At 35.4% G+C, this 26,902-nt stretch overlaps 2 protein-coding genes across 4 annotated transcripts; one reads left to right on the top strand and one right to left on the bottom strand.

Moving 5' to 3' along the window:
* The first annotated feature begins 10,765 nt into the window (after positions 1-10,765).
* On the top strand, positions 10,766-22,662 carry Phyhd1 (Phytanoyl-CoA dioxygenase domain containing 1). The gene is made up of 5 exons (XM_076392762.1): positions 10,766-10,924; positions 21,364-21,507; positions 21,582-21,695; positions 21,782-21,932; positions 22,067-22,662. The coding sequence occupies exons 1-5, from the start codon at positions 10,904-10,906 to the stop codon at positions 22,483-22,485; spliced, it is 849 nt and encodes a 282-aa protein (XP_076248877.1). The 5' UTR covers positions 10,766-10,903; the 3' UTR covers positions 22,486-22,662.
* A 126-nt stretch (positions 22,663-22,788) lies between these two features.
* Positions 22,789-26,681, bottom strand: Swt1 (Swt1 RNA endoribonuclease). Of its 3 annotated transcripts, none has more exons than XM_076392760.1 (12): positions 26,666-26,681; positions 25,653-26,199; positions 25,351-25,560; positions 25,031-25,269; positions 24,716-24,952; positions 24,423-24,653; positions 24,094-24,351; positions 23,843-24,035; positions 23,640-23,755; positions 23,397-23,554; positions 23,152-23,292; positions 22,789-23,077 (listed from the first exon to the last, which is right to left on the bottom strand). In XM_076392760.1, the coding sequence occupies exons 2-12, from the start codon at positions 26,194-26,196 to the stop codon at positions 22,834-22,836; spliced, it is 2,571 nt and encodes an 856-aa protein (XP_076248875.1). In that variant the 5' UTR covers positions 26,197-26,199; positions 26,666-26,681; the 3' UTR covers positions 22,789-22,833. The 3 variants fall into 3 exon arrangements, with proteins under 3 accessions (XP_076248875.1, XP_076248873.1, XP_076248874.1); XM_076392758.1 differs by lacking the exon at positions 26,666-26,681 and adding an exon at positions 26,333-26,616; XM_076392759.1 differs by lacking the exon at positions 26,666-26,681 and adding an exon at positions 26,302-26,415.
* Between the last annotated feature and the right edge of the window lie 221 nt (positions 26,682-26,902).

Below are 26,902 nucleotides of genomic sequence, written 5' to 3' on the forward strand. Positions count from 1 at the left end.
CTTTGATCTGCGTTTAGAAATCTATTTTTTTATAATTGATATTCTGAAAAAATTCCTTTTGCAATCTATCTGAGAACTTAGATTATTGTAAATTTTCTAAATGTTGAACCTTTGTACTATTAAAACTACCTAAACAGATCATTAGAAAATTACAGATTATTAACATGGATTATTTCCTTGAAACTAGTAAATGCACTCGGTAACTAGGATACTGCTCAACGATTAATCTGAAACGTCAATAACGTGGCATAAGTCAAATTGTATCATTTCTTATCAGGGATCTCGCATCTGGGAATTTTCCACGAGCCAACACTATTGTCACAGCCCATCTATAACAAAATTTTCGCGCAGGAAGAAAAGGCGATATGAAATCTCATAAAAAGAAGAAATTTAATTTCGTCCAGGGGCATGGCTACCCTAAAAAATTCGCAATCTCAGCGCACAGTATACTCAAATACGAGTGCACAGTATGGAATTTAACAGCATTCGAGCTTGCAGCTCGAGCATTAGATATTTTAAACGGCGCAAAAACGGCATAGCGAAAATAACAGCCATTTTTATAGCAATGCCACGCGTCCCAGCGAATTGCTGCGATAATGTGACGAACGATAATAGAAAGAGAGAAGGAAAAGAAAAAACGAATCATGAAAGTGGCAGTGGCAAAAATTCTTTACACGTGTTGCTTCCTATCGTACAACTGACCCAGAGGTCAGCCCAGCCGTCTACCGTTGAGTTAATCTAAGGTCAAGAGAAACCGCGTGGCATACGTACAGCTGATCGAAGATCACAGTTTTTCAATACAGTCAGATCCAACGATTCTGTTAGTGCTCGACACACAGGTAGACCTCGTATCGATCGCTCTTCAGAACTCTGTCCTTAGCTATCCGTGACTCGTAGAGCGGGGTCATGATCCCACTTGTCCCATATCGGAAAAGTTTTCGCTTATTACTTTGTAATTATTTTAGAACAGCTGAAACTAATAGTGATAAATTGAAGTGTAACTTTTTACGTACTTAACCTTTTGCACTGTTTAATAGAAATCGTATACAAGTATAATCAAGTCTGTCGTATAAAATAAATAGAATTTCTATCGCAACTATTAGAGTACGAACACTCAACGAATTTTATGTACATTGAATTTTTATTGAGAAAGCATTAAAGATTCAAATTAAACTTCGTGTTAAATTGACCCGAACAGTGGACAAGAGTTAAGTTATACCTTAGATAATAAACCTACTATTACACCTATTATAATTTATTTCTTAATCTCTTATACACTGTCTGCGGTTTTTAAGACTATTTTTTATTACTCGTAGAATATCTTATTTTGTTTTATTAAAGTATCTAATAAAAAGTATGTAGATGCTTTTTATTCCAGACATTTACGAGTACATATTTTTTCTGTTGACCTAGTAATGAAATTACAGTGATCTCATTACGCTACTTCCATTAACACAGCAGTAATAAAAAATCCTAATATCATAAGTAGTGCAAGGAAGCACAGAATTAGCATAGGTACTTAATATGTAAAGATATACAAAGTATTGAAGATATGATATTTAGTGAACAAAAGAAATTCTTATTCAGATTCCACGTATTTAGTTACATTAATGAAAACATAAATTTGCTTAACGCAAAAAAAATTAATAATTTAAATGTTTGAAGATCGAAAGATTTAAAATTAAAAATTGTTTATTGCAGAGAAATAGGAGTAGAATTTATGAGCGATTCACCTTGATATGCTAAGAATTAGCATAGTCCTATGACTCATATGTGAATCAGAGCAATTTTAGCAAAGAGTTTTTACCATAATTCCATCAGATTCTTCTTCACTATTTAGCAAACGAATATTGAAATCTTTTTAATAGTGGTATATTCTCTACACTATTTTTCAGTCAATGCTAATCATAACACTAAAATAGTGAGACTAACTATGTCACTAATATCCTCCTAAACTACTAACATTACTAATAAACCCTCCAAAATATTATTTTTGGATAATTTACATAAATCCTTAGAACAAAAGTAGACACATTAATTTTACTCACTACTTATTACTGTCCCTTACATCATATTACGAAGGTTAAGAAGTTTAAACCACATTTAGTGCAGGCCAACCAAATACAAATTTGAAAGGGTTGCGGGTGAAGACTAAGTATCGTTGGCTAGTTGAAGATTATTAAGCTTAATGGAGCAACTAACGAACAATTGCGGCCGCTTTTACACAGCACGTGATCCAAGACCGACGCACGTGTAGCTAGCACGTGGTCACAAATGCAAAAGCCCTATTTCACGTGCGTCAGGCACGCACGCGAGACCAGAAAACGCCTGTCTCCCTGCGCGCAGGAAATTACCGCGTAATCGTGATTAATCAACGCCCGTCGGGATCGCCGATTATTAGCTGGCTCATTAATCCTCGCAATCTGGGGGAAATTGAAACTGTGTCGTTGCTGATAGGTCGCTGAGTTCTGCTTTCAATCGTCCTTGGGACCATTGTGTCCTTGAGTTTCCATTTAGGTCAGAGAATTCTTTTCTACGTATATCGCTTTGATTCAACTTTGTCGATAATTTTTCATGAAATATTTTCATTCAATTCTTATTTACTGCCCTCAAAACTATTAAAGATGACAGTAACAATTTTCAGAGGACACTTAAGCAACAGAATCACTTAACGTGACCCAGAGTCCTTGTACATCCCCTTTTCTTTTAAACAATATGCCACATAAATTTGCATTTTCTAACAACTTTCTGTACTCGAACTCTTCCTTCGGGAACTTCCAGCATAAAATAATTTCCTTGAGGAAAAGTGGAAGATGGAGAGGAAAGATAACTCTACTCTCCCGTAGATTAAATCTCCCTTTTTTCCTCTCCCTTTAAAAATTAACCCGAACGAGTATCTGAATTTTTCGTAAAATATTTATGGACCCTCTGGTAAAGTTTTACCGGACAGAGGTCTCGTCCGCCATCTCGCCAAGAGTGTCTCGTCGAATGGATTTGTCCGATACAGCATGATATTTCAGATTCCTACCGAGCGTTCCCCGAGGTTGTTCCCGTCTTATTGTTAAATTCTGCCCCTTTTGTTTGCACAGGAATAATGGCAACGACCTACTTCGGAGGCAAAGACACCGTTTGTTCCGGGTCGAGTCGATTGTTTAAAGAAGATACGGGAGGTCGGATTTTACGTGGGAAAACAGGGAGATTTCTTGAACGGTTGAAAGCGACATTCTGGCCTGACGAAGGTGGGAGTCGCAAATATTGTTACGGGCGTTGTTTATCGCTCGCCCATGAATCTTCGTTGACTTATGTTGCCAACTGCCCGTCGCTTGTGTTGCATTGACAAACAGGAGATGAGTAATCGTTCGAGAAATCGTAACAGAAGTGATCGACGCGCTTTTTAAATCGTTAGGCATTAAAAATGGGAGAATTCTTAGCGGAGATATTTTTCTTGAAAATATTGGCTGCATCGAGAGTGAATTTGATTAATATTAAAATTTAAGCTACAAAAGGTGAAAGAATTCGCTTAAATAATAGACGAGCCAAAGAGCACTGGGTTAGTTAGCCAAAGTATTACGAGATTCAAACCTGAGGCACTGCTTTGATATCTAAATCTATTTTCTTCAGCAGTCTACTACTGGATTAGTACTTGAGTTACACAGATGACAAATTGATCAAACCCACAAAACGAAAGGCAGAAAATCGTGACGATACGATAAATAATGTATTTTAAAATTGAGCTTGAAGTGACTAAAGTGATAGCTTTAGTCCCTGAGATATTCACTTCTTAATTAAGAACTTAAGATTCGCCAAAATGGCTTTAGAGATATGTTAAACGTTATTTAACAACCATGCATAATCGTGCAGGTAAATTTTTCAGTTTATGAAAGGTCGATTTGCATGAAAAACAGGATTCGTCAGTTTAGCTTCTAAGAAGATCACATAACTTTCAATCAATATTCTAATATAATACTCTTGTTATTATTACACCCAATGTGCGTAATAGTGATTAAAAGTAACGAGTAAAAAGTGAAAGCAGTAAGCAGACAGTGATAGGAGACAATGAAAAAAACATTTCTGTATCTAACAACCCTGTTCGTTATTTATTTTCAGAGAAGATTTCTTTAAAGGCGCAAGTTTCGAACCCCTGTAGTAGAGCAACCTTCTATGCACTGGCAAAGGCATGCAGTCAAGCAGATTTACACCTGACACTTCTATAAGATTTCAGTGAAATTTTGAGTAAAGAATTGGATGTAAATTAACATAGAAGCTATATTATACATTTTAATGTTATAATATTTAATAATATTTGGTGAATTACTCTTGTAACTATGGCAAGATGTTTAAGAAAAGAACTAACACGTGTTAATCAAATAACAGATGTTTCTTTTCCTATATTTCTACACTTTGCTCAATTGACCTGAAACTCTGAATCAGCCTATACACAAGCTGAAGTTGCGGCAGAAAAACAGAGATTCTATTATCAGAAAACGTTCAAGTGTGGATATTTCCCAAGCACAATTGTCTTCTTGGCAACACACAACAAGTCTTTAGTATCGAGTTCACATTTCATTGGCATCGACTGTGACTTTCAACTTCGTTGGCAACGATTCTAGGATTTCAGTAATTTCTTCAATCGAATTCCTACTCTTCACGGTGATTCTATTCCTTTTTTATCATTTATCTAATATAAACCTCATACATTTTTCACAAAACTAGTATTCGAACGATTTATCTGTTTTCACTAGACTACTTTGCCAGACTACTTTGTAACTCTGATCTATCTTACCTAAAACGGAAGAGAAATCCTTAGGAAGACACTTTCGACTCAGTTCATCGCTCAAAGAACGACGACCCACATAGCTCGTAACAAATTGACAGCGCGGTGGCCTCTGTACAAGAGTATTTTTAGCACCGTCACGAATTTTTGGAGCATGATGTGCTCGATGTTCATTTTATTGCCTCTCGAACTCGTTGTTAGCCAATTCTGCACGCCATATAAACAAGGATTGCTTCCGGTTGCCGCTCGTTAAATCAGTTCTCTTTCGTTCTATCCATCCCCCCCTAAACCTCAATGGATCGACAAATCACCAAAACTCGCGTGGCTAATTAAATAACGTCGCGCGGAATATTATTTCGAACAATAATCAGCATAAGCAATGATAATCGTATCATTGCGTTTTCGGAAATTGCATTTTTGGTATTAATTTTGGAAGAGCGTATACTGCTTATGTGGTTGTGGTATTACCTACCACAAAATAATGCAGTTTAGAAATCGTATTACTGGCTGACATATTGATTGGATTATTTAGATTTCACTTAACAAATTTATCACTAAGTAGGAAGTTCATTATTCTGAATACACATAATTTGTAGGTGTTGCAAATTGTAGGTAATGTAATTTACAACATACAATTTACAACATGTATTTAACTTGACTTTAGTGTAACGAATAATGGTTATCAATTTTTGGATTATACTTATACATGTGGAATATGTATTTACCTTGTACACTACATATTCACTGATCTAAAATATCTCTAGCACGAACGACCACTTTACATATACCACCCTCAGAAGACTAATACAAAATACTCTTTCTCTTCCTCCCTTCTCCCCCACCTTAACAATTCTCCTTCTCTCCCCTTGTCCAAATTACCAATTCCCAAAAAGACTTCTTTCTTCTACGCTAGTCGCTCCCATTTCACCCTTCCCCTTTCCCAAATAACCAATACCCAAAAAAACTTCTTTCGTCTTCATTAGTCCCTCCCACTTCATCCCTCCCCTTCTCACCAGCAATTCTCACCCCTCCCTTTAATCAAAACCATCGTACGCCACGAACGCCGTCCGAACGCGAGGAGAATCGCGGAAGAGATACCAGCAGAATCAACCAAACCGACCACGATTAATTCTAGTCGAGTTAAGTATCTTTCTCCCTCTCTCTCTCTCTCTAGCGCGTACTTGGCAGGCTGCCAAGAAAGTTACTCCACGAAACCAACGTGTACGTAAGGGCACGCACAGAGCGTCAGGTTATCCAGATTTGCAGGAAACGCGCGCAACCCCCCTTGGACAGATAGCATAACGGGGGTTGCGTTTCGTTTCGCGCCACGGACGAGGCAGTCGGCATTAATAGCGCAATAATAGCGCGACTGCTAAGCCTTACGGTCTAAAAAGAAACTAAGTCGACGTCTGGCTTGGCCAGCAGTCAAATGGCACCCGCGCCACGATGCCCGCGGACTTTATTCCCGTCGATTCTGTGTGCAACGTCGGGAGTGTTCCGCGACCTTCCTTGTGTCGCAACCACCGTCCAGACTACGCTCGTTTTTAGGATCGTTCGAACGATCTAGGTGGGCAAATTAAAAATATCGGTTTTCTGGTCTGATACAAAAACAGAGATTCTTAAAACAGGCAATACGGAGTACTTGCTTCGTTGAATTCCATTGAATCGCCTTGACTGCTGAAGCAAATACATAATGATATTCGTGTGTGAACTTGGTATATGTAGATTGAGCAAGCGAGATATTGTTTGAGTAGGTAGCTATTGAACGTTGTTAGAATATTAAGAGACTTTTATATTTGGAGATTGTTTTTATTATAAATGATAGAAAAGATACATGTGTGGATTTTTAAGTGGCATTACTTTTGTATTTATTTCTAGAGAATATTCATGTATCTATGCAGTTTGGTTTCCGTTTTCTTCTGTGATTATTCTTTAATGACTGGTAGATGAATTGATTACGAGTTAATTCAGTGAATTAATTGCACATAGTAATTCCTAGGTAATGCAAGGTCGAGGAAGCTATTTAAATAGCTGAGGACTATATTGTACGTTATCTGTGTACTTCATTTACTTGTACGTTTGCATATTTTGAATGCAAACGTACGTTTTGAAATGACTACAGTTCTTCTGAAACATTTCAAGATAACTACATATTGTTCCATGGAAAGTTTCGTTTGATCTTCGTTTACATTACTCAGAATATCGAAAGTTCGACACTTAACATTGGTTTTACCCAGAAACAATTCAAAAACAGAGGCATTTAACATCGACATCTTATTTAGAAACAAAAAGAAAACCTCCAAGTATGGAATATGGTATCGCTTATGAAATAAGGAAAAATATAAAAATATTATCAAGATGCAATAGATTATTACCCTATGTGGGTCGAGAATTCGACTCCAGTTAGAAGTATTTTCGGAACCGATCACTGGAAGCAGATATTCGAGGATGCTCTTCCAATGATTGAGGCTCTCCTTTGCGATTCAAGCGAACTCGATGTTGATAATCACGCTGGCCGAATTGCAAACCGATGACGACGACAACCCCACGCAAAAGAACCTCAAGAAATGATTCGTTTCATCGACGTTCGAAGCAATACTAGTGGCTTATCCACATTACCTGTCCCCAATAAAATATTCGGAATTTTGTATCATCCCTACTGTGCTTTTTTAAATCAAAATAACACAGATTTAATTGCTTGTGCCTTGAATTTATTTTATTTACTTTTATTCTTTTCCTACTTTGTTTATTTTTGGTAAAAAATTGTCTAAAATATAGAATTTTCTATTTTTTAAATCAGGATTGAATTTTGTAACTGATTAATAACTGTATTTTGAGAAAAGTTTGCAAGTCTAATACTGCAAGTGAACCTCTTATAAACGTCTTATGTATAAAAGTAAAATGAAGTTCTAAAACATACAAAATGGAATTGTCAAAAATGTAAAATAGCATATACAAATGGACATTTTCAAATTTTGAGAAAATCATGATTAATTTTTCAACTTCTTTTATGCCAAATGACAAGAGGTTAAAAATCATCAACCCCCTTGTTTTTCTCATTTCGTAATAATCGTTTACGTTTTTCAACGATAGGAGCGTTCCTGCTTGGAGTCCGCCAATAAAGTAAGATTTTTCCTCGTAAAATTAACATATTAACGATCCACGCGAAACGAACTTTCCAGCTAGCTTTTCTCTGCTTAATCCGCATCCGCCCCCCTGGGTGACAGTCGAAGGACTCCTGCTTCTTCATTCACGCCAAGGGAATACATAAAAGAGAAGAACTAGGCTGCTCGGTCATTCGAACGACTTTAGCCGTCAGTTTTCTGCGTTCTGCATTCTCCAAGTTTCGAACACGCGTTTCACTCGCTAAGAAAGTTATAATTGTTTCCTTCGGTTTCTACTTCCATCTCTCGAAATCTTTCTGATCCTCTAGTTTGTAATTAATTGTAACATTTACGAGATTACATTCACCTTATGCTTTGTACTGTCTTTCAAATTAACGAACATTGATTAATTTGCATATATTTGAACTTATTCCAATATGTATTTCCAACAGTTTTCGAATTTTTCATATTTCCACATTTCTTTCTTTCAAATCTTTTCATATTTTTAAATATTCAAATATTCAAATCTTAATTATTCATTAAATTATTCAAATATTTAAATGGTCAGATATTCAAATATTCGAACATTGAAATATTCAAATTTTCAAATACTCTATTTACAAATGTTTAGGTACTCGAAGAATAAATTTTTGAGATAATCAAATTTTCAAATATTCAATTTAAAAAGGTTTAGGTATTAGATTATTGAATCTTTTAGTTATTCAGATATTCAAATTTTCAAACTACATATAAATTACTATACCCTTATCATCCTCCAATAATAGACTTTAGACATTCATATATTTAGTCTAGCGATGTTCTAATAAACGAAGCAACTCGTCACTTCATTCACCCTTGACGTTTGATTAATTTCCCAAAATCGTTCACGAGTTCTCAGTTGAATGCAGCGAACAGTGATTTCGCCAAAAGAAATAATTTATCCGTATCAAATCGCGCAGAAGAGCGATTTATCTGCTGTGAGACACAGACTGTTCCCGCTCAGGAAAATATTACGCTGCTTATCACAGTATTACTACATCGGTTGATGTCTAGTATATCAGTACAGGGTACAGGTGATGCATTGCTGTATCCCTTACAGCGGCATTCTTTTCAACGAATATTCTTGATGATCTCGTTTATGTCTTTCGCAAATTAATTAGGCGAGACTGCTAGTAAGTCTCGGGTAATCAATGGATATTTGGATATCTCGTTGATTGCGTGGACTGCTTTGAAAAGTGGAACTTTTTTCAATTAAGATATCGAAGATGTCGAGGCTCTTTTAGACGAGGGGAAATGAAGTTGAAGTTTGAGAGTTCATTAGGAGCTTCCAGAATGAAGCTGGCGAAAGAATAAAGTGAAATTTAGGAGTTATTGGTTCGTTTGTGTCAGGCTTAAGTGTCTCATATGAGAGGGAAGTGATTTAAGCAATAACTTTGTTGAGGGACTGATATTTTTTAAATTGAATTTAAGAGGGAAGATTGAATTGAGAGCCTAAAATTGAGAGCCTACAGTTTCGACTGGAACCTTTCACTGTACTGAAGTAACTGAAGAGAAAAATGAATCCAGAACATTTATGATCACTGTATGATTTAATCATTTATGATTTAATTATCATGAATGTTTGAAATTTCAATATTTTATAACTAATAGAGAGATACAATAGTAATAACTGCGAATTTAAATTGTATTTAACGCAGAAATTATTCCACGAACGATGGGAGATTAAATTAATATTAACAAGCAGTATAACATGCGCTCGAATTAAATTATACACACTACTTTAAAATTCATAAGCAGATGAAAACTTGAGAGACAATTGCATTCTTTGCTTGTATGGCGTTTAAAACGCTAGTTTACAGTGCAGAAGTGTTGTAGGTGATTTGGAGTCATAAGTTAGAATTTAACTTAAATGAAGGATGAAGCTGAAACTTCAAAGTAAGAACATGAACATGATAGGAATAATAATAATAAGAATACTGTCGCCATTGCTACAGCAAAGATAAAAGTAGGTACTGTGAAGCTGTTGTTATACCGTCTAAATTTATGCAAATTATACTTAAGAAGAGAACCATAAGTAAAAAGAGAGGCGAGACTGAAAAGAAGAAATGAAGAAAAAAGGTACCTACATACAATACAGAAATTAAGACATTAAGAGATGAAGAAGTGAAGAAATGAAGGAATATAAAAGTAAAGGACGATGAATGAAAGAATTGAATAAACTTAGAAATGAAGAAACAAAGCAATTGACTACACAAGAAATAAAGAAAACCTGCAATAATAAAAAAGAAATTAAGAGATGACAAAATACAGAAGAAAAGACACAATATAAAAAGAACAAAGAAAAGAAGACACTAAAATGTATAGATCTTGACAAGCAACCTGTCCACATTTCCCAACGATATCTCTAAAAAGACAGTTATATACTCAACAGCTAAATCCCCCATTATCGTTATCTTTCAAAAACTTCGACCCTAACTCAACATCTCATTCCCCAAACACATCCCATTCCTTCGAATGCAAACCATTAAAGGTAAAGACTGTCAAAACCAGAGACCATCATCCAAAACTACCTCTAAAACCACTCGCACTCTAAAAATAACCCCGCAGCTATTCACCATCACCACAGCTCCCATTTAGAACCCACAAACAGCCAGGAATCCTTGCCCATCGCTTGTCCATAATTTCCCTCATTATTTCGCTATCGAGTGTTCCACTTTCGACGAGTGACTCACGGTGACTCAACCACCTAGCGACGTCCAGGTCCCGTCTGTCCTTAGGGGAGGACGCTCGTAGCCGCGCCGATAGATCCGACCCGACCCAACGCGACCCGAGTCTGGCGCGACTCGACTCGACTCGACTCCTCTCGACGCGACTCGAATGTCAGGCCTCGCGCGCGAGCCACGGTCTCACTTAGTCATTTCGTTCGAGCACTCAGTCGCGGACGCGTTCGGCCGAGCGAGCCAGCGAACGAGCGTGCACCAGCGGACATCCAACTGACCAGTCCGGCCGTGACGGACGTAAGAGGATGAAGGACATCCGGTCGCAGGTGAGCTTCCCACACGAGCCGCGTTCGAGCGACCCGGTTACGTTATCTCGAGCAAAAGTCAAGGCCCGCGGACGGGTTTGCATCGCGCTCGCGAGACCACGTGGAACACGATGTTCAAGCTGAGGAATATTGCCGATGCCCTCTGGCAATTAGCGATTTGAAGGAACAAGGAAGAGATTGAGGAAATTGAGCTTCCTGTTTGGAGCGAGGTGTGAATGATCGTGGGCTGGCTTGAAGAATTTTTCTCTGCCTGGCTGAGGTGTTATGATTGGAGATTGTGGATTATTGGGAGTGTGTTCGATAGAATTTGGGCCATCTTTTCTGGAGATACTGTTTTCGCGGATTTTGTTTGCTTTTTATGATGTGAGGTTCCTTTTGGTTTTGCTTTTTATTGAATTTTTGGAGTAGTGTGAGAGGCTTGTTTTTATTGTGGACTTAGGCTTTGCGTTGTTGTTAATTACTTTTTATCGTTCTATTTTTGGAGTGCAGATATGATAATAGTATTGGTGTTTACAGTCAAAGGTGTGGATAGAAATTGAATGCTTTCTGAAGAGCTTTTGCTTCTTCTTAATCTCTTCAATTGTAATTATAGAATGTAGATGTCAGTATTCAGATACTTGTTTTCTTATTTTCTATATGAAAAATATTAGAGCTGTAAATGTTTCATTCACAAATAGTAGGTTTTAACGAATGTTTTTTTCATAGCACTTGAATTTAGGTTTCCTAAGACGGTTTTACTTATTTTATTTAAATAACTTCTTTAAAGAAACATTTTAAATTTAATTTATAGTTCGTGATAATACTCTGATTTATCTTTCAAATTTCATCATCCATTTCTGAGTAATGACGTGATATCAAAGTTGTTCCTTCAAACTGAGTCCGTGATCTCGTGCAATATTTTAATTGACTTTATAAATCACGCGACTCATGAGCAATAATATAACATTACAGTTACTTTTTCAGGCTCAGTTCGTGACTCTGAACGGTATTTCTACTAATCTTATGGAAACATTTAATCTCTCTCTGAAATTCGTGGAAAATACTCAATACAATTCACTTCGTAATTTTAAACAACAATTTTAAACATCTTAGTGACTAAAAATCGAGTACAATATCCAATTTATTTATTCTAGAACTATATCATTCATACTCTATATTATATTCAGATCTAACTGTGAATAAATTAATTCACAATATCTGCAGTAAATTCTGTCTACAACTTTCACTGTATTTTCTCTCTACTGTATCTCTCAGCGTTAATAATAACAAAGAAACTTTACAAACAGGTATATTTTAACCAATATCCAAATTTTCCACGATAACTTAACCCTTTCATACACGACGTTACAACCTTGATTCGCAATAACTAAACGATAGATAGATATATTTATTTTTATGGAGTTACATATATGCAACATTAGTCTTCGAACAATAAATACTAAACCCAACAACCTAGAGCCATAAAATTTTATACGAAGCTTATTTAAACCCCTATTAATAACTAGTAAAACAAACTACTTTTAAAGCCCAACAAAATTCGCTCCTAAAAAATTAACTCACTTTCTGCATTTAATGCAATTAATAAATGAATTAAAAGAGCGAGCAAAAACTCGTAAATTCTTGAAATACTCCTCAGTTCGATAACAGCTACATCGATGAAGTCCGAGAAATGAAAAATATATAAAGAAATCAATTGTTTCGCGGCGCGATAAAGCGATACTATAAATCGGCGCGTCTCCAATCAAACGATCCGATGACCGATCGCGGGCGCTATATACGGTCTCGCTAAAAGTGAATCGCGACGAGCGATACGCGTATCCCTGTCTCTGCGTGGCGACGAAATCAGAGACACGAGAGAGAGACCAATGGACTTGTTCGACGTTCGATGGCCCGAACGAACGGTGTCGTCATCGAAGAGCACTGACATAATCGAGCCCGACTTCTTCGCTTCGAAGGGGTCAGCATCCTCCTGCTGCGGGCCACGTCCCAAACGAGTCGATACACGAAGTTGAACGGGCGCAGCATTGATTGCTCCTGGGCTGTCTCGAGTCAGTCACTTCATCCAACTATATTTTGACACGCAATCTTGTCGATACATCTCTCGTTGTCTCGTCGATTCGATCGTCGAGGAAATATTTGTGGTCGCGTCTGTCTATCCTTCTGCTACTCCTAATCTATTTGCAGTCAATCGCAAAAGCTTGTAAATCTGCAATGCTTCAAGAAACACGGAATCTTCTTTGTTGGAGTATTGTAGTCTATGTTTATGAATTCTGCTTGGTAGAGGAATTTAATATAATTTTACTGTTTGGGTACGATGCTTTTATTAGTTAAATAATTTAATATTTACGCTATTGTAGAGTTTATATTATAAATCGTAGAGTACATGCACAGTTCATTTAATAACTGTAGGTATATTTAGGAGAACAAATTTTGTGAAATTTTATGTAGATGTTTATCTCTGTGTATAAACTCTGTGATATTGCATTATGTTTTCATGCGTGTTCACTTGGAGTTGAGGTTAATTAATTTTATTATATTTTCTAAAGTATTATTATTACAATTTTTGGACTGAATTTAAACATTTCGTGCTAGCAGGATCGATGTCTTCTACATGTCTTCTTAATTCTAGAATTTAAGTTGGATGAAGAAATTCTGTGAATTGTTATTAATATTTTAATTAGGTATCGCCTTGCAACTGACGCCTTTAATATCATATTCATAATATATCTTCGTTCATCTACTGCGGAAATTTATATGAATTTATTGGCAATCTCATTGCCAGCAGTGCTGTCATTCATTACTCTCTGCAACATTTTCACGATGACATTATTGCCATTTTATTTACTTACCCTATTAAGCAAAGTGTTTGCAACCTGCTTATTATTTGCACCGATAATATTGTGCGTTCAATATTTGCAACATTTCAGATCACTGTCACGTTATTTGCTGTTTTATTAATGGAAATTATCAACTCAATTAATTACATCGTTATTATCAATATAATTTCGATGATATTCCTCTTTGATTTTATATTTACATTTCATTGATGTATTATGAATGTGCAAAATTTCGAGCGTCCTTTTAGCTTTAAATTTCCACGAAATGGAATTTAAAAAAATTTCACGATTCCTCTGATAGTTTTCCGATATGACAACAAACTTCTCTTCAGAATTTAAGTGATTTAATATGATTTTTAACACACTGATAACTGCACTACATTAAAAATTCTACTAAATCATGTACAGTGATTCTAATGTTAAATAACAGAAATAGAAAAGAAGTTTCTCCGATATACAAATGTTTTCCTTCTGATTAGCATTTCTTGAAACTTCAAAATTCAAATATTCTCTGAATTTCGATAATAAAAGAAAGGCAAGAAATGGTTGAGGAATGCGGTAAAAATAAGGTTCCGTCACGAATCTCACGATTATTCATCGAGACGTTTGTAAGCAATCGACGCACGTGGCCATCCCACGGCCATCTTTCGACCCTGCCGTGGCTCCCGAGGATCCATTTTTAGATGCTGGTTAAGGTGACGATTAGACGGCCAAGGGAGGCCAACGCACATTAGCCCTCCACGTACTTGGACGACAAAAAGTTGCCCGCGATCCACCCACGCGATCTTAAAAAAAGGAATGTCGCGCTACGTCTAAACAGAGCTCACGAAAACAGTTCTCACTTCTCTTTGCTTAATAAGATAAAGAAATAGCAATTTCTTTATAGAACCTCTTCGGAATTTTTGAAAGTTTTACACGCTCTCTCCCTGCTATGATACATATTGTATAGACTGACCTGGAATATCTAACTATCCTTAATTCCATTTATATGGTAACTTAAATTATGGCAATTTTATTCCATTAATCAGTATCGATTACTGAATCATTTATCGAGAAGACATACACTACCGTGTATAAGTATTTGGACACTTTCACGTTGTTGAAATATATAAGATACACTAAGTAAAATTCTATAATATAGTTTTGGCTACAAGTCCCATCTCAGACGATTACACAAGATTTACAAATACCGATGAAAATAGCATATAATATCAGTTATTGTAAATAAAAAGGTGTAGGTATTTTATGCATTTCCTACAATGTGAGAATGACCAAATACTTGTGCACGATAATGTATTTTGTATGAGCTTTGCGTCACGAATGGCAAATTTTATATAGAAACAGTAGGATTCACATATTCGGAGCAATTTTCGATGTATGACAGGGTTGCTCGTTGACAGGCGTTTAAAATCTAATATTTTCAAAATCCTTCTTAATTTTCTACTATTTTTAGTCTCATATTATCCCCCACTGTTTAGAATTCTAATTTCAAGTCACCCTATACCACGTAAATGCAATCGTACAAAATTAGACAAATTAATTCGATTCGATTTTGTCCATCCTTATCGCAGTAATTGAACACGAAAATGCTCACGCAGAAAAGAAAAAATTATTATCGCATTCCCGTCCCTTGAGACGCTCGTAATTACGATGCAGCATCGAGGAGCAATTAAAACGACGCGCACTTTCCACCGAGCGGCGGGAAAAGATTAATACGCGTATTCTCTGCTCTACATACGTCTCTTCATTAAAAGTTCTCTACCCTCGTTGTAGCCTGCATTCAAACACTTACAGTTCCCCTCTTTTTTTCTACGTTTTTCCACGTTCACACAGCGGGCCAACGTACAGGGTGACCCGCCGTAATTCAGAATTAATTCTTCGTCTGTGATATCGCGTGAAAATTGTCCAGAGGATTTTCTGGGATAAAATTTTTAATGCGCAAAATTTCGAAACATATTGCACTCACCTTAAGAATGAGAATTCTGCTACTGGACATGCGGTACCGCTGCATTTTGTAGTTTCACTTTTTTCACTGCATTGGAATTCGGCGAGGATGCCTGAAAAAATTAGGTATACCGTTAGCAATGTTTTCTATGTTAAATAAGAATTTTACATATTCATTAGTTAATTAGCATTTAACATCTGTGTGCTTTATGAAGTCCCATAATCTTCCAGAATGTTAAAAGAGAGAATGTTATTTCAGAACATGTACATTCTTTTTCCTCTAAGTTAATAGAGCAAGCTCCCATAAGATCTCTTATTCTAGAACACCCTGTATAAAATTCGTAATACACTCCAACCCGACCTAGATTACAATGTTACGCATTTCTGTGCGTCCCCAGCTGAGAACGTTATCACGAGCAGCAATCTTTGTAGAGATCTCCACATTTTTCCTTTCAACATTCTTTTCGAGATTAGCCCCTATAACTCGAAGCGCTCTGTATTTTTAAGTGAACATTGCTTACTGAGAGATTAGTCGTTGATGATAATTTATCAGCGCGATGCAATTCACACGCTGATCTATGGCCCCGCGATTATCTACTCTTCCTCGTGCAATACTCAGATGCTGAGTAAGCGATTAAGCAATCAATCAGCGAATCAGATCTCATTTCGTAGTTTTCTTTAACACTTTGTTAAGTTCTAAGTTCTAATTACTTTCGATGTCTCATTGTGACACGGGCAGAAATATAAAAATTACCTACTCAAGAAACGCCTGATCGTCAAAGAATCGAAGTGCATAAAAGATTGAAAAATGAATGCATTGCATTTCAGTGTTACATTACATTTTTATATTTTAAAATTTGCGTATACCAATGTATAAATATTTGAATACTTAAAAATTGGAAAACTGAAACAATTCAACATTTGAGAATTTGAATCTTGCTTAAAGATTCTAATAAAATTCGTATTGAAATTAATAATATTTGAAACGTTAATTTCTCTACAAAACTTATAACAACATAAACTGAAAGAAAAGGTACTAAAAAATTCTCTGAAAAGTCATACAAGGTGGCCAGAATTGGTGATACAAGCGAAAAAGGTGCGATTCTATATAAAAAAATAGAACGAAAACGTAGAATAAAAATTTCTGATATCACGCTCCGTTTTCGAGAAAATTGACTTTGAATTTAAAGCGAGTACAAGTGTACCAAACTACAATTTTAGGCGTTTGAAAGGGAAATGCTTCTAGCGTACCATGAAGACAGTCAATGGTCAAACCAAGAGTGTTCCCCTTACCCCGTGCACTCTTCAAGCACCCAAAACTGTACTTCCGTGCGCTTGCAACCATCCATAATTCAAATTCAATTTTTTCGAAAACGAAGAAAAGTGTATTTCATATTTTCAACTTCTTTTTCATGAAGAATCCCTGGCTTTCTACCTGTATCGCCAGTTCTGGGACACCGTGTATAAGAGATTTTCGAAGGTCATTAGAAGCTTAAAATGAACAAGCATAGTAATACCCAACGCGTCGATTAAAAGTTCCATTACCGTGCGAGGGAACGTTCGGATACGGTCGTTCGCGATAGAACAATCAGTTGCCAGGGTCTGGTCGTTACTTTCGTCTAACGACCACGTGAAATCCGGGCTCGCGGACCCGTGAAACGCGAAAGACTGCACCGTGTCCATTCACGAAGAAGAATGAACGCCCACGCGCGCCTTTCTATTCTCGTCGACGACGATTCACGCTCACCCACCTGACTCATCCGCGGATATCGGGAAATTTTTTAAAGGATTCGACCGCTACAGACTTCGAGGAATAATTGAATTTATGGAACCGCCACTTCGGCCGTATGCTAACACTAATTTATATGACGCACTAAAGTCAACTAGTTTCTTAGGTGCATATCAACCAAAGGGGAGATTTTTATGAGAAACATTGTGAAGATTAATTGTTCCATGTAATTATGGATCAGTTTAGTATGAACAAATTTTTTACAACCCTGTAATTTTGTGCAGTTTCATTGGTATACCTTATACAGGACATAACTATATCACCTGAATTTTCTTGAAAACTGTTTATTGCATGAAATGTTTCAAACGAAAGTTGTTTGGTATCAAGGGGAGCATAACAAAGAAGAGCATACTCTCGATGCCAAGCAACTTTCGTTTGAAACATTTGTTCGTGCAACAAATAATTTACAAGAAAATTGAGGCGATACTGCTCTCACTTTGGTGACTCACTCTGGATGGATATTGAAACTTTGTATATTTATAAATTCAATGTTTTCTGGAAACTGAAGACATGTTTTTGACAGTGGAAAATTTGGGATAGTATTCAATGTTAATGAAATGTTTTCATAGAAACACCTTTACGCTTACATCTATTTCCAGACTTGTGATTTCAGAAAATGGAACTACGTATGTTCCACAATTCCACCCACCTGTCGAGTGATTACGCGTCTATTTTCGTGGATGATACTTAACTAAAATATCGTTTCGCCTAGATATGATCATATACAAACACTACACGATATTTGTTTCGCCTAGATATGATCATATACAAGCACTACACGATATTTTATCGTCGTGATTAATAGTGAAAGTATTTCATTACAAAAGTAACGCTTTACAAAGTTGAAAACACCTAAGGATAAGTGAATATAAAATTAGAGGAAAATAGGAAGAGGAAAAAAATAGAAAATACAATAGTTATGGATCATAACTTTAACACTAGCTCTTGTTTCATATCATCATCATTTCTTTCAATTACTGTTAATTCCTCTTTTAAATAATCCCACTTCCCGCGAGATTATAGCAAGTAAAGACTACACGTGATCACTAAACACTTTTATCTTAGACTGAAGTCCGAAATTAGCTAAGACAATTAAACTGCTCAATAGTATACACTATATAATACGGTGTATACAGCTTCAGCATTATTAGTAGTTTCAGCTAAATTTCGAACTACAGCCTTAATCTTCTTCCGCAGTTTACCATTCTAAGTAATCAAACATCCCTAGAAACCGTCAAGAAAAGGTACCAGAAACGAGGTTACGCGAGTGATCGAAGGCGCGAAAGTGAGCTGCGATTAATTCCGAAGGAGCAGACAGTGGAATGAATAATTGAAACGGTAGCACTTTATGAGCATGTACGTTAAATTCCCACTGTCAGTGCCGAGAGCATCAAGCCAAGTCGAGATTGGATATACACATGAGCTTAATTTATTCCAGACATTTATAGCCGAGTAAATTATATTGATCGCGTTTAATGTTAAACACCCCACTGCAAATCACGATGAAAACTAACGGTGCCAACTGAAAACACGAAAATTACTGAGAAAATACAAGGTGACAATGAAATAGGTGGGTCCACCTGTATAGAATATTCAAATATTATACAGAAAGGAAATGTCACAGAACGGTACAGGGGAGAAGTAAGAAGAGTTCTTCGATTGAGTTTATTTTATGCAGAATCTTTGACAACAGGTGTCAGAAATTTTAAGGGATGATTCTATATGGAAAAATAAAGTGAAAATTAAGAATGGCAAAATTGCACTTAAGGCTTCGTTTCAGAGTTCTTAATTGCTAAAAAAAATGCCTAGAATTTGAACGAAATGTGTCCGACACGGAATTTATTCTACTGACTTCATTATGTCTGACCTGGCAAGTGCACATCGGCAGTAGAAGTCCCAAGTCAGACACGTCAATAATATATAAATTTCGGTATAAGTTCGATATAAGTTTCGGTGTTCATCATCTTAGAAAGAAAAAATTTCAGGATTTACGTTTATAAAACCTCTTTTCATCTTTAAAGAAAGTAGAATATGTTATCAAAATAGGACCACCTACTTCGATGTCACCCTGTTGTATACTAGAAAGTATAATTTCATTTAACGATGATCAAAGAAAGACACGACAAAGAATCGAATTCTTCTATACGCGGCAAATACAAATGGCAAACTTTTCACCGTGTAACCCGACTACACATACATGGGAAAATACTAAGCGTTGCAAACACACGCTTGCCAGCCCTCTCACGTGGTATTTTTACGATGAGCAACAAAGTGCTGTTTGTCGTTCGACAAAGACAAAAAAATCATATCTCGGATCGAAGATGACAAGCACTGCATTTTCATGACAATGGAACATAACCTCTCCGTCTATTTACGGGCTACGGGCTGCAACGTGCTCACGTTTCGCAATACTAAAAATACCACGTGCTCGGCACACTTTTTTCTTCGGCTAGTAGAATCGTACACCTTTTTCCCCTTTTCTTTTGTAAGAACAGACTAGGTTGCTTATCGAGGTTTCGTGACCATCCAGATAATAATTGAGATGGCGTATCGAGTAGCGGGAAACCCGATCGTAGTTCGATTGAAAACTTAAAATAAAGAATATATAAAGAAAGCATGGTTCATTTTTACTGTGCATGATTAAAGTAGCGGCTTTAATAATAATTTTCTTTAATAAATTAGTTTTGTTCACAGGTTTTTAACTTACGTTTAAATACACTGATTAAATATTTGTATTAAAACTACGTTTTTCTGTTCTTAAGATATATAACTTTTGCTACATAAACCAAGTGCGTTTTACTAGTATATAAACTTAAATTAAGATAACTGGCAGATCTTGAACAAACTGTTCTTAAAAATACTGGGTAGAAATTAAAAGCAAAAAATATTTGCCACTAGGGAAACGTGCCACTAGGGAATTTCGTTCTCGTTTTTATTCAAAGAAATCAATACCAACAAATAATGAGAGAAATGAATGTTGAATTCTCGAATTAATATAAAAAGAACTCCGACAGCACAGAAAATTATTCTTTAATTAATTGAACTACTATATCCTATAATAGAACGCTATTTTATGGCCATTTTCTCTACCGTAGATTATAGATTGATCCATGAAGTTTTATTTTCTGCGAAAAATTTTTAATTAAACGATTTAACTTGAACGGCAGAAGGTATGAGGGAAAAGAGTAAAGAAGGCTTATTGATTTCCCCCGGAAATTTTATCTATTAAGATCTAGAGGTAAACACTTCTGATGCGCTTCCGCGAATACACAAACGGAAGACAAAGAGAACATCGAAGAACCATAATTATCTCCCGAAGCAAAAAGTGATATTCTTAAATGTCGTTATCATTAACGATATACATGTCGTGTTATACATCATGTTATAGTTAAAATAATTTATGATTACTAACCTTCTCCATGAAAATGAAATTTCTAACAGTATCTCAGCACGATAGTCACACACTGTCCTTAGTTTTTCTCAACTTTAAATGAACCGAAAGCGTCACAACTTCATTTGAATGCACTGCAGTAAATACAATATGGCTGCTCGCGCATGCTCATTATGTTCATCTTGTGTTCATGACAAATTTCAAAATTTGAATTTCTAATAAAACAGGCTTGGAAGAAAGACCTTTATTGGCATTTGAAGTTTAAAACCTCAATTTTTCATTATAGAATTCCACTTTATTTATATTCTCGTGTTTTAAGGAAGAAGTTCCTTTGATTCAATTTCCTTCTACTAAAAATATAAATTCTGTCTTATAGATTTAAATTAAGGTATAAACTTAGATTTTTTGAGAGCATAACGTACGTCACTTTGTCTTACAGTCCTAGATATGTAAAATTAAAATGTTCCTTTTTCAAAAGTTCCAGAAAAATGGTTTCGTCGTGCTGGAAGACTTCCTTCAACCGGAAGAGGTCGACGAACTCAAATTTTGCGGCGAAGAATTCACAAAGAACTTACCACCGGAAAGTGAACGAAATGTTTTCAACTCAATTGAATCGCAGCAGGTAAAAATAGATTAAAACGAGATATGAACGTCGATTATTACGTATGTAGTATTTAAATTTGTATTTTGTTTCAGAGTAAAGACAAATATTTCTTAGACAGCGCTAACAAAATTAGCGTCTTCTTCGAATCGGAAGCATTAGACAATGATGGAAAGTTGAAGGTGCACCCGCGAATATCTTTAAACAAGGTACCGATTAGATTTCTTAAAATGGTTTTGCAATTTTATGATAATACGATAATACGTTAGTTTTATTAAATTATCAAAAATTATAGGTAGGCCATGCTCTTCACTGGCTCCATCCAACCTTCAAGAAATATACATTTGATGAAAGGGTGAAAGAGACAGCTTTCCAGCTGGAATATCAGGAGCCAGCTGTATGTCAGTCTATGTACATTTATAAAAATCCAGGCACAGGTTCAGAAGGTAAAATTTCATAGAAATTACTTCGTAACTAAATGTGCTAAGCTCCTTTATTGGTTTTCATGACAGTCTGGGTCTAATATAAATTGTATTAACTTCGTATCCAAGTGATTAATTAATGTTCCTTTTTTCAACAGTAATGATGCATCAGGATGCAACATACCTATGCACTGACCCAGTGAAAGTAGTTGGTTTTTGGATTGCCTTGGAAGACGCTACTCAGGAAAACGGTTGCTTGTGGATCTCCCCTGGCTCTCATCAAAGTGGTGTACATCGACGTTACGTAAGGAACAAGGATCCGGATTCTCAGGAATTGTTAGTCTACGATAGAGCTGCGCCTTGCTATCAGCTTAGCAATTTCAGGCCAGTGCCAGTAAGTAAGGGAACTTGCATTCTTATTCATGGAGAAGTGGTGCATTTTTCGTATCCGAATAGAAGTGACAAATCGAGACACGCATACACGTTCCACGTGATTGAAACGCAGCACGTAGCTTACATGAAGGACAACTGGTTGCAACCACCACCAGGAGGATTTCCTAAACTTTACAGGAATTAAACTCAATCAAATGTTGAGAGTATCGTACCTTCATACTTTTGCCTAAAATATCACCAGGGATCACAATATAGCACTGCATGTAATTCTGGCTGTGCATTTTTATTTTTCACGTTGTACAAAAGTTACTTCCTTGTATTATATAGACTTGTTAATAAAAAAGTTGTTAAACGTTTATAATTCACTCTTTTTTACAGCAGCACGGTAAAGCATTCAAACAATATCACAGTTGTTAAGTTTACACTGTACACTCGTGATGTTAATGTTAGTTAACAGAATAAGTATAGATTAAATACTTTTAAGAAAGTACGATCGACTTCGTCAAACTCTTACAATCTATACATATATACTCTATGTAGATCTGTAGCTCGCTAGTCTGCAGAAGTGTGTGCTAAGTTCTTGCAATTGACGCAAGCCTGTTTTCAATACTTCAATTTTTTGTTGCACACAACAATACACGTCGAGAGGGGCCAAGTCGTTGTTAGTCCGCTTCATCTCTACCAGTGCAGATTCTGGTAGAAATGTTATCAAGGTTTGATACAGATTGTTTAACGTTCGGTAGTCAATACGACAATCTTTCACCTGCTCAATGACTCTGTAATAGTTAAAAAAAACTTACTATACACCTAAATAGTGTTTCTTGTGATAACTTCATGATTAAATACTTACGCGCTCAAGGTGAGTAATAATCTATTTACATTCGCTGCAAGTTCTGGCTGTATTTGCTTTACATAATCCGATGATGGAAGTGAGTTTGGAATGTTGTAATGAAAGCTACACGGCATTCCTACTACTTCAGCCGCCACTCCACTGCACAAAGAAAAAAAATACATATAAATGAAATCGAATAAATTTCATTATTGTGCGAAATCTTCTCAATGTCGTATAACACAAAATTTAAGTTTGAAACTTGCCACATGTCACGCGCAAAAATATATGCTGCTTCAAAATACTGGAAAGCTTTTTGTGCTCTACGTTCTCGTTCTGCAGCATCGTTTTCAACTCCAATCGCATCATGTAATTTTTGTTCATTTATTTGAGATTCAAGATCGTGGCATTTCTGTTTTAGCTCCTAAAGTATTGACGATATCATAAATACAAATCGCTACGAAACAATTTAATAAAGATATTTTAAAAGGAAGATTAAAATTAATTACATCAATTCTTTTACTGGCTTGTAACATCAGTTCTCGATGTTTATTCATATTAACCATCTGAATTAAATCACTGCATTTGTTCAATGTGTAACTAACTTCTTTTAAAGTTCTTTCACCTAAAAATATGTTAGAGCAGTAAAACTTAGGAGATATTCTTTAAATGGTACCTTGTCGCATTATTGAAACAAAATTAATAAAATTACCAGACGTATCTCGAAATATTTGTAGCAATTCTTTTAAAACAGATTCTGCTTTTCGTAGGAATGATTCGCTTACAACAGCTATCCAGTGTTTTATAGCGCACTGCAGAACACTTACAGTTGTCCAAGGTGGTCTTATAATTGCACGTTTCTCCCAGGATTCTCCATATAAATCATGCATTTCTTCACTAACTATCTATAAAAATATTTTTTATCGAATAAATTGTTAAATATTATACCTAGATTGTACTTACCACTGTCAAAAAATCTTTTATAACACTCTTTGCATCATCATATATTTCATCGGATATTCGTCGTTCCTGACTTAAAATTGATATAGAATATAAATTCAGCTTTTCTTTATCTTGTGCATGAAGACTGCAAGGTGAACTCTGCACATAATTAACTGCATTGAGGTAATCAACTTTTTCCATAGGATCATTTCGTCCAAGCGTTGCAATATCGTAAATCATTGCTTTATTACAAAGATTTACATCATACGATAGCAGAACCTATATCGAATGAAAACTTGAAATTAAAGCTATTTGTTTTCAAACTAAAATATATGTAGCCAGGAATTTACCACAGATTTTTCCAAATCACGAATTTGTAAACAAGTTTGTAAAATTTCATCATCCGGGCAATCAATAGAAAATTTTTCTTTATTTTTTATAACATCTTCGCGTGTTTGACCGATTACACGTGAATGCTTTGAAGAAAACAGTTTGTTGATATAATTTACAGCTCTTCTTGCTTTTGCACACAATGTTGCTGATTTTGTTTTACTATGGTTATCCTTAATGTAATCAAGCTCCTATAAAGAAATATATTTATAATCTTCTTATAGAACATATTACTTGATATCAAGTTACTTACACGTATAACAGTCCACGGTATTACAATGAATGGTCGATCATAGGTTTTAAAGACAGCTTCTTTTGCTAATTCAACAGCTTCAATATTTGACAAAAATACGTTTGTGTCAACGACAATGTACAACTGCTTTTTTTCTCTATGTTCTAATAATGATTGGGAACTTAAAATATTGCTAGATACATTAAACGATATATCCTTATGATTTTCTGTACAAAGTTGTGTTCTGACTGCCTGTACCTATAAAATAATGTACATAAAGTCTATGTCCTACAATTCTGAAACTTTAATAGAATTATTTCAATAACTGTTTCTTACTTCAAAAGTAATTTTTTCATCTTCCATTGGTTCCCAATCCATTTCTTCATAAAACGAACTGTCATAGGATCGTTTCACTAAATCATCTGCTGTTGTTACAGACGTTTTAGGCGACTTTTCTACTTTTTCGGTCTGATCAGTAGATAAACATTTAGGACTGAAACTCTTATCCTTTGAAAGTCTATCTTTCAAACGTATTAGTCTAACTTCTGCATTTTTATAAATACTTGGAATTTTCTCTAATATAATAATAAAAGTATTAAAAAAAACTTTAATCATAGTAATAAGAAAATCATACAAATATATATCATAATATTTACCCAATTTCTTTACTGAAATATTACTTTGTGATGACTGGCTAGTACGATCAGAACTGTCAACATCACTGATTTCTAATGTTAAGCTCTTCCGTAACTTCTCCATTCGTTCTTTTGCTAAATTTTTCTTTAAAGACTTTCGAGTCCGTTTCATTGGTATAACTTCAACTGGACTACAATTATCTTCTCGTTTCTTTGTACTCTTGTCTTTAACTGTAATTGAAAATAATTTATGAAGTAATTTTGTTATTTTAGACAGGATAAAATGTAGAAAAAGTAATATCATAAATTTTGCATACACTAACCAGTTTTTACAGTCTCTTGTACTTCCTTAGATGTATTTTGCCTTCTTAGTTGCCTAGGTTTATTTAAATCATCATGTTTATTTTTAACTGTAGTAACTTCACTTTCTTCTGATTTTTTAGTCTTAGAAATACTTTTTGATGCTCGATCTTGTATTTTTTGAAAAATAGCTTGCATTTGTGGTGTATAAATTATCTTTGAAGTTGTATTGTTTACAGTTTTAGATGTTGATAAACTACTTCTGCTAGATTTCGAAGTAGGTGACTTCACAATTTCCTTAGAAGGTTTAGGGTTTTGAAGTTTAGGAAGATTCTTCTCATTTTTCTTTAACATTTTCTCGCGGACAGCGCGCATCTGTGGTGTCTCCTTCACTTCGCTAGTCTTCTCCTGCGGAAGTCTAATAGACCTTTTAGCAGTAAGCTTTTTTCGTTCCTTAATTTCCTTCTCGGATGCATCTTGTTCAGGAGTAGTAGGTTCAGTTTGATTACCATCGTTTCCTTCATCTAATTTTTTACGCTTTTTAGGAAACCCTGTTGATTTCCTCATGACCTGTGTAATAGAAAAAATGATTAATACTGGAAATCGTGTAAAATTACGAAAGTAGTTAAGAAACTTTTCCGAGTGCTGAAATTAACAATCGCCTACTATTACCAATTTTGAAAATTAGGAAAGATAAAAATACTTGTTCAGGCTGATCCTCCGTCGGTTCTTCCCAAGAAGACTGATTTGTTTTCACATTAAAATAATATACTCGGTCGGGGTGTGTCTTTGAATTTAAAACGATCCAATTTTTAGGCAACTTCTGTTTCATCATTTTTCATATGCTAATTGGAAATGTACAAAAAGCGTAACGACAATACTCATTAAGAAAGTTAAATTCAGTTTCAAAGAAAACCAACTTAATTTCCGAAAACACGAACTCCTTACTGAACGTCATCGAAACCTAGATCACGTAATTTCAACAAATAGCGTTTCGTCATAAACAAAACATTCGATGATACGTATGTTCTCTAACCCGATATTTCTGTAATTAATACAAGGCTTTAATAACGTTGCTTCTTCGTAAAATAATTCTTTGTCTTCCTTCTCCTATATCAATTCAGTTCTGTTTTTCGGTCGTTCGTTTTAATATTTTCATCTTTAATAATCTTCAAGATGATATGACTACGTTCAGAAATCGAAATTGAAATCCCTAGGGAATTTCACGTTACTATTTTACCTCAGGTATCGCGTAAATATTAGAAATTCTAAA

The sequence above is a fragment of the Calliopsis andreniformis genome, chromosome 2, assembly GCF_051401765.1.
Source record: "Calliopsis andreniformis isolate RMS-2024a chromosome 2, iyCalAndr_principal, whole genome shotgun sequence".
In the NCBI taxonomy this organism is placed as follows: Eukaryota; Metazoa; Arthropoda; class Insecta; order Hymenoptera; family Andrenidae; genus Calliopsis; species Calliopsis andreniformis.

What these genes read in the sequence shown, in the direction of transcription:
- Phyhd1 (XM_076392762.1), top strand. Translation starts at nt 10,904, where the DNA reads ATGAAGGACATCCGGTCGCAG. An exon ending in TGAAGGACATCCGGTCGCAG is followed by an intron (nt 10,925 to 21,363) that starts GTGAGCTTCCCA and finishes CTTTTTCAAAAG; the next exon opens with TTCCAGAAAAATGGTTTCGT. An exon ending in TCCAGGCACAGGTTCAGAAG is followed by an intron (nt 21,933 to 22,066) that starts GTAAAATTTCAT and finishes TTTTTTCAACAG; the next exon opens with TAATGATGCATCAGGATGCA.
- Swt1 (XM_076392758.1), bottom strand. Translation starts at nt 26,464, where the DNA reads ATGATGAAACAGAAGTTGCCTAAAAATTGGATCGTTTTAAATTCAAAG. An exon ending in TATTTCAGTAAAGAAATTGG is followed by an intron (nt 25,270 to 25,350) that starts GTAAATATTATG and finishes TTATTATATTAG; the next exon opens with AGAAAATTCCAAGTATTTAT. An exon ending in GTGATTTGGAAAAATCTGTG is followed by an intron (nt 24,352 to 24,422) that starts GTAAATTCCTGG and finishes CATTCGATATAG; the next exon opens with GTTCTGCTATCGTATGATGT.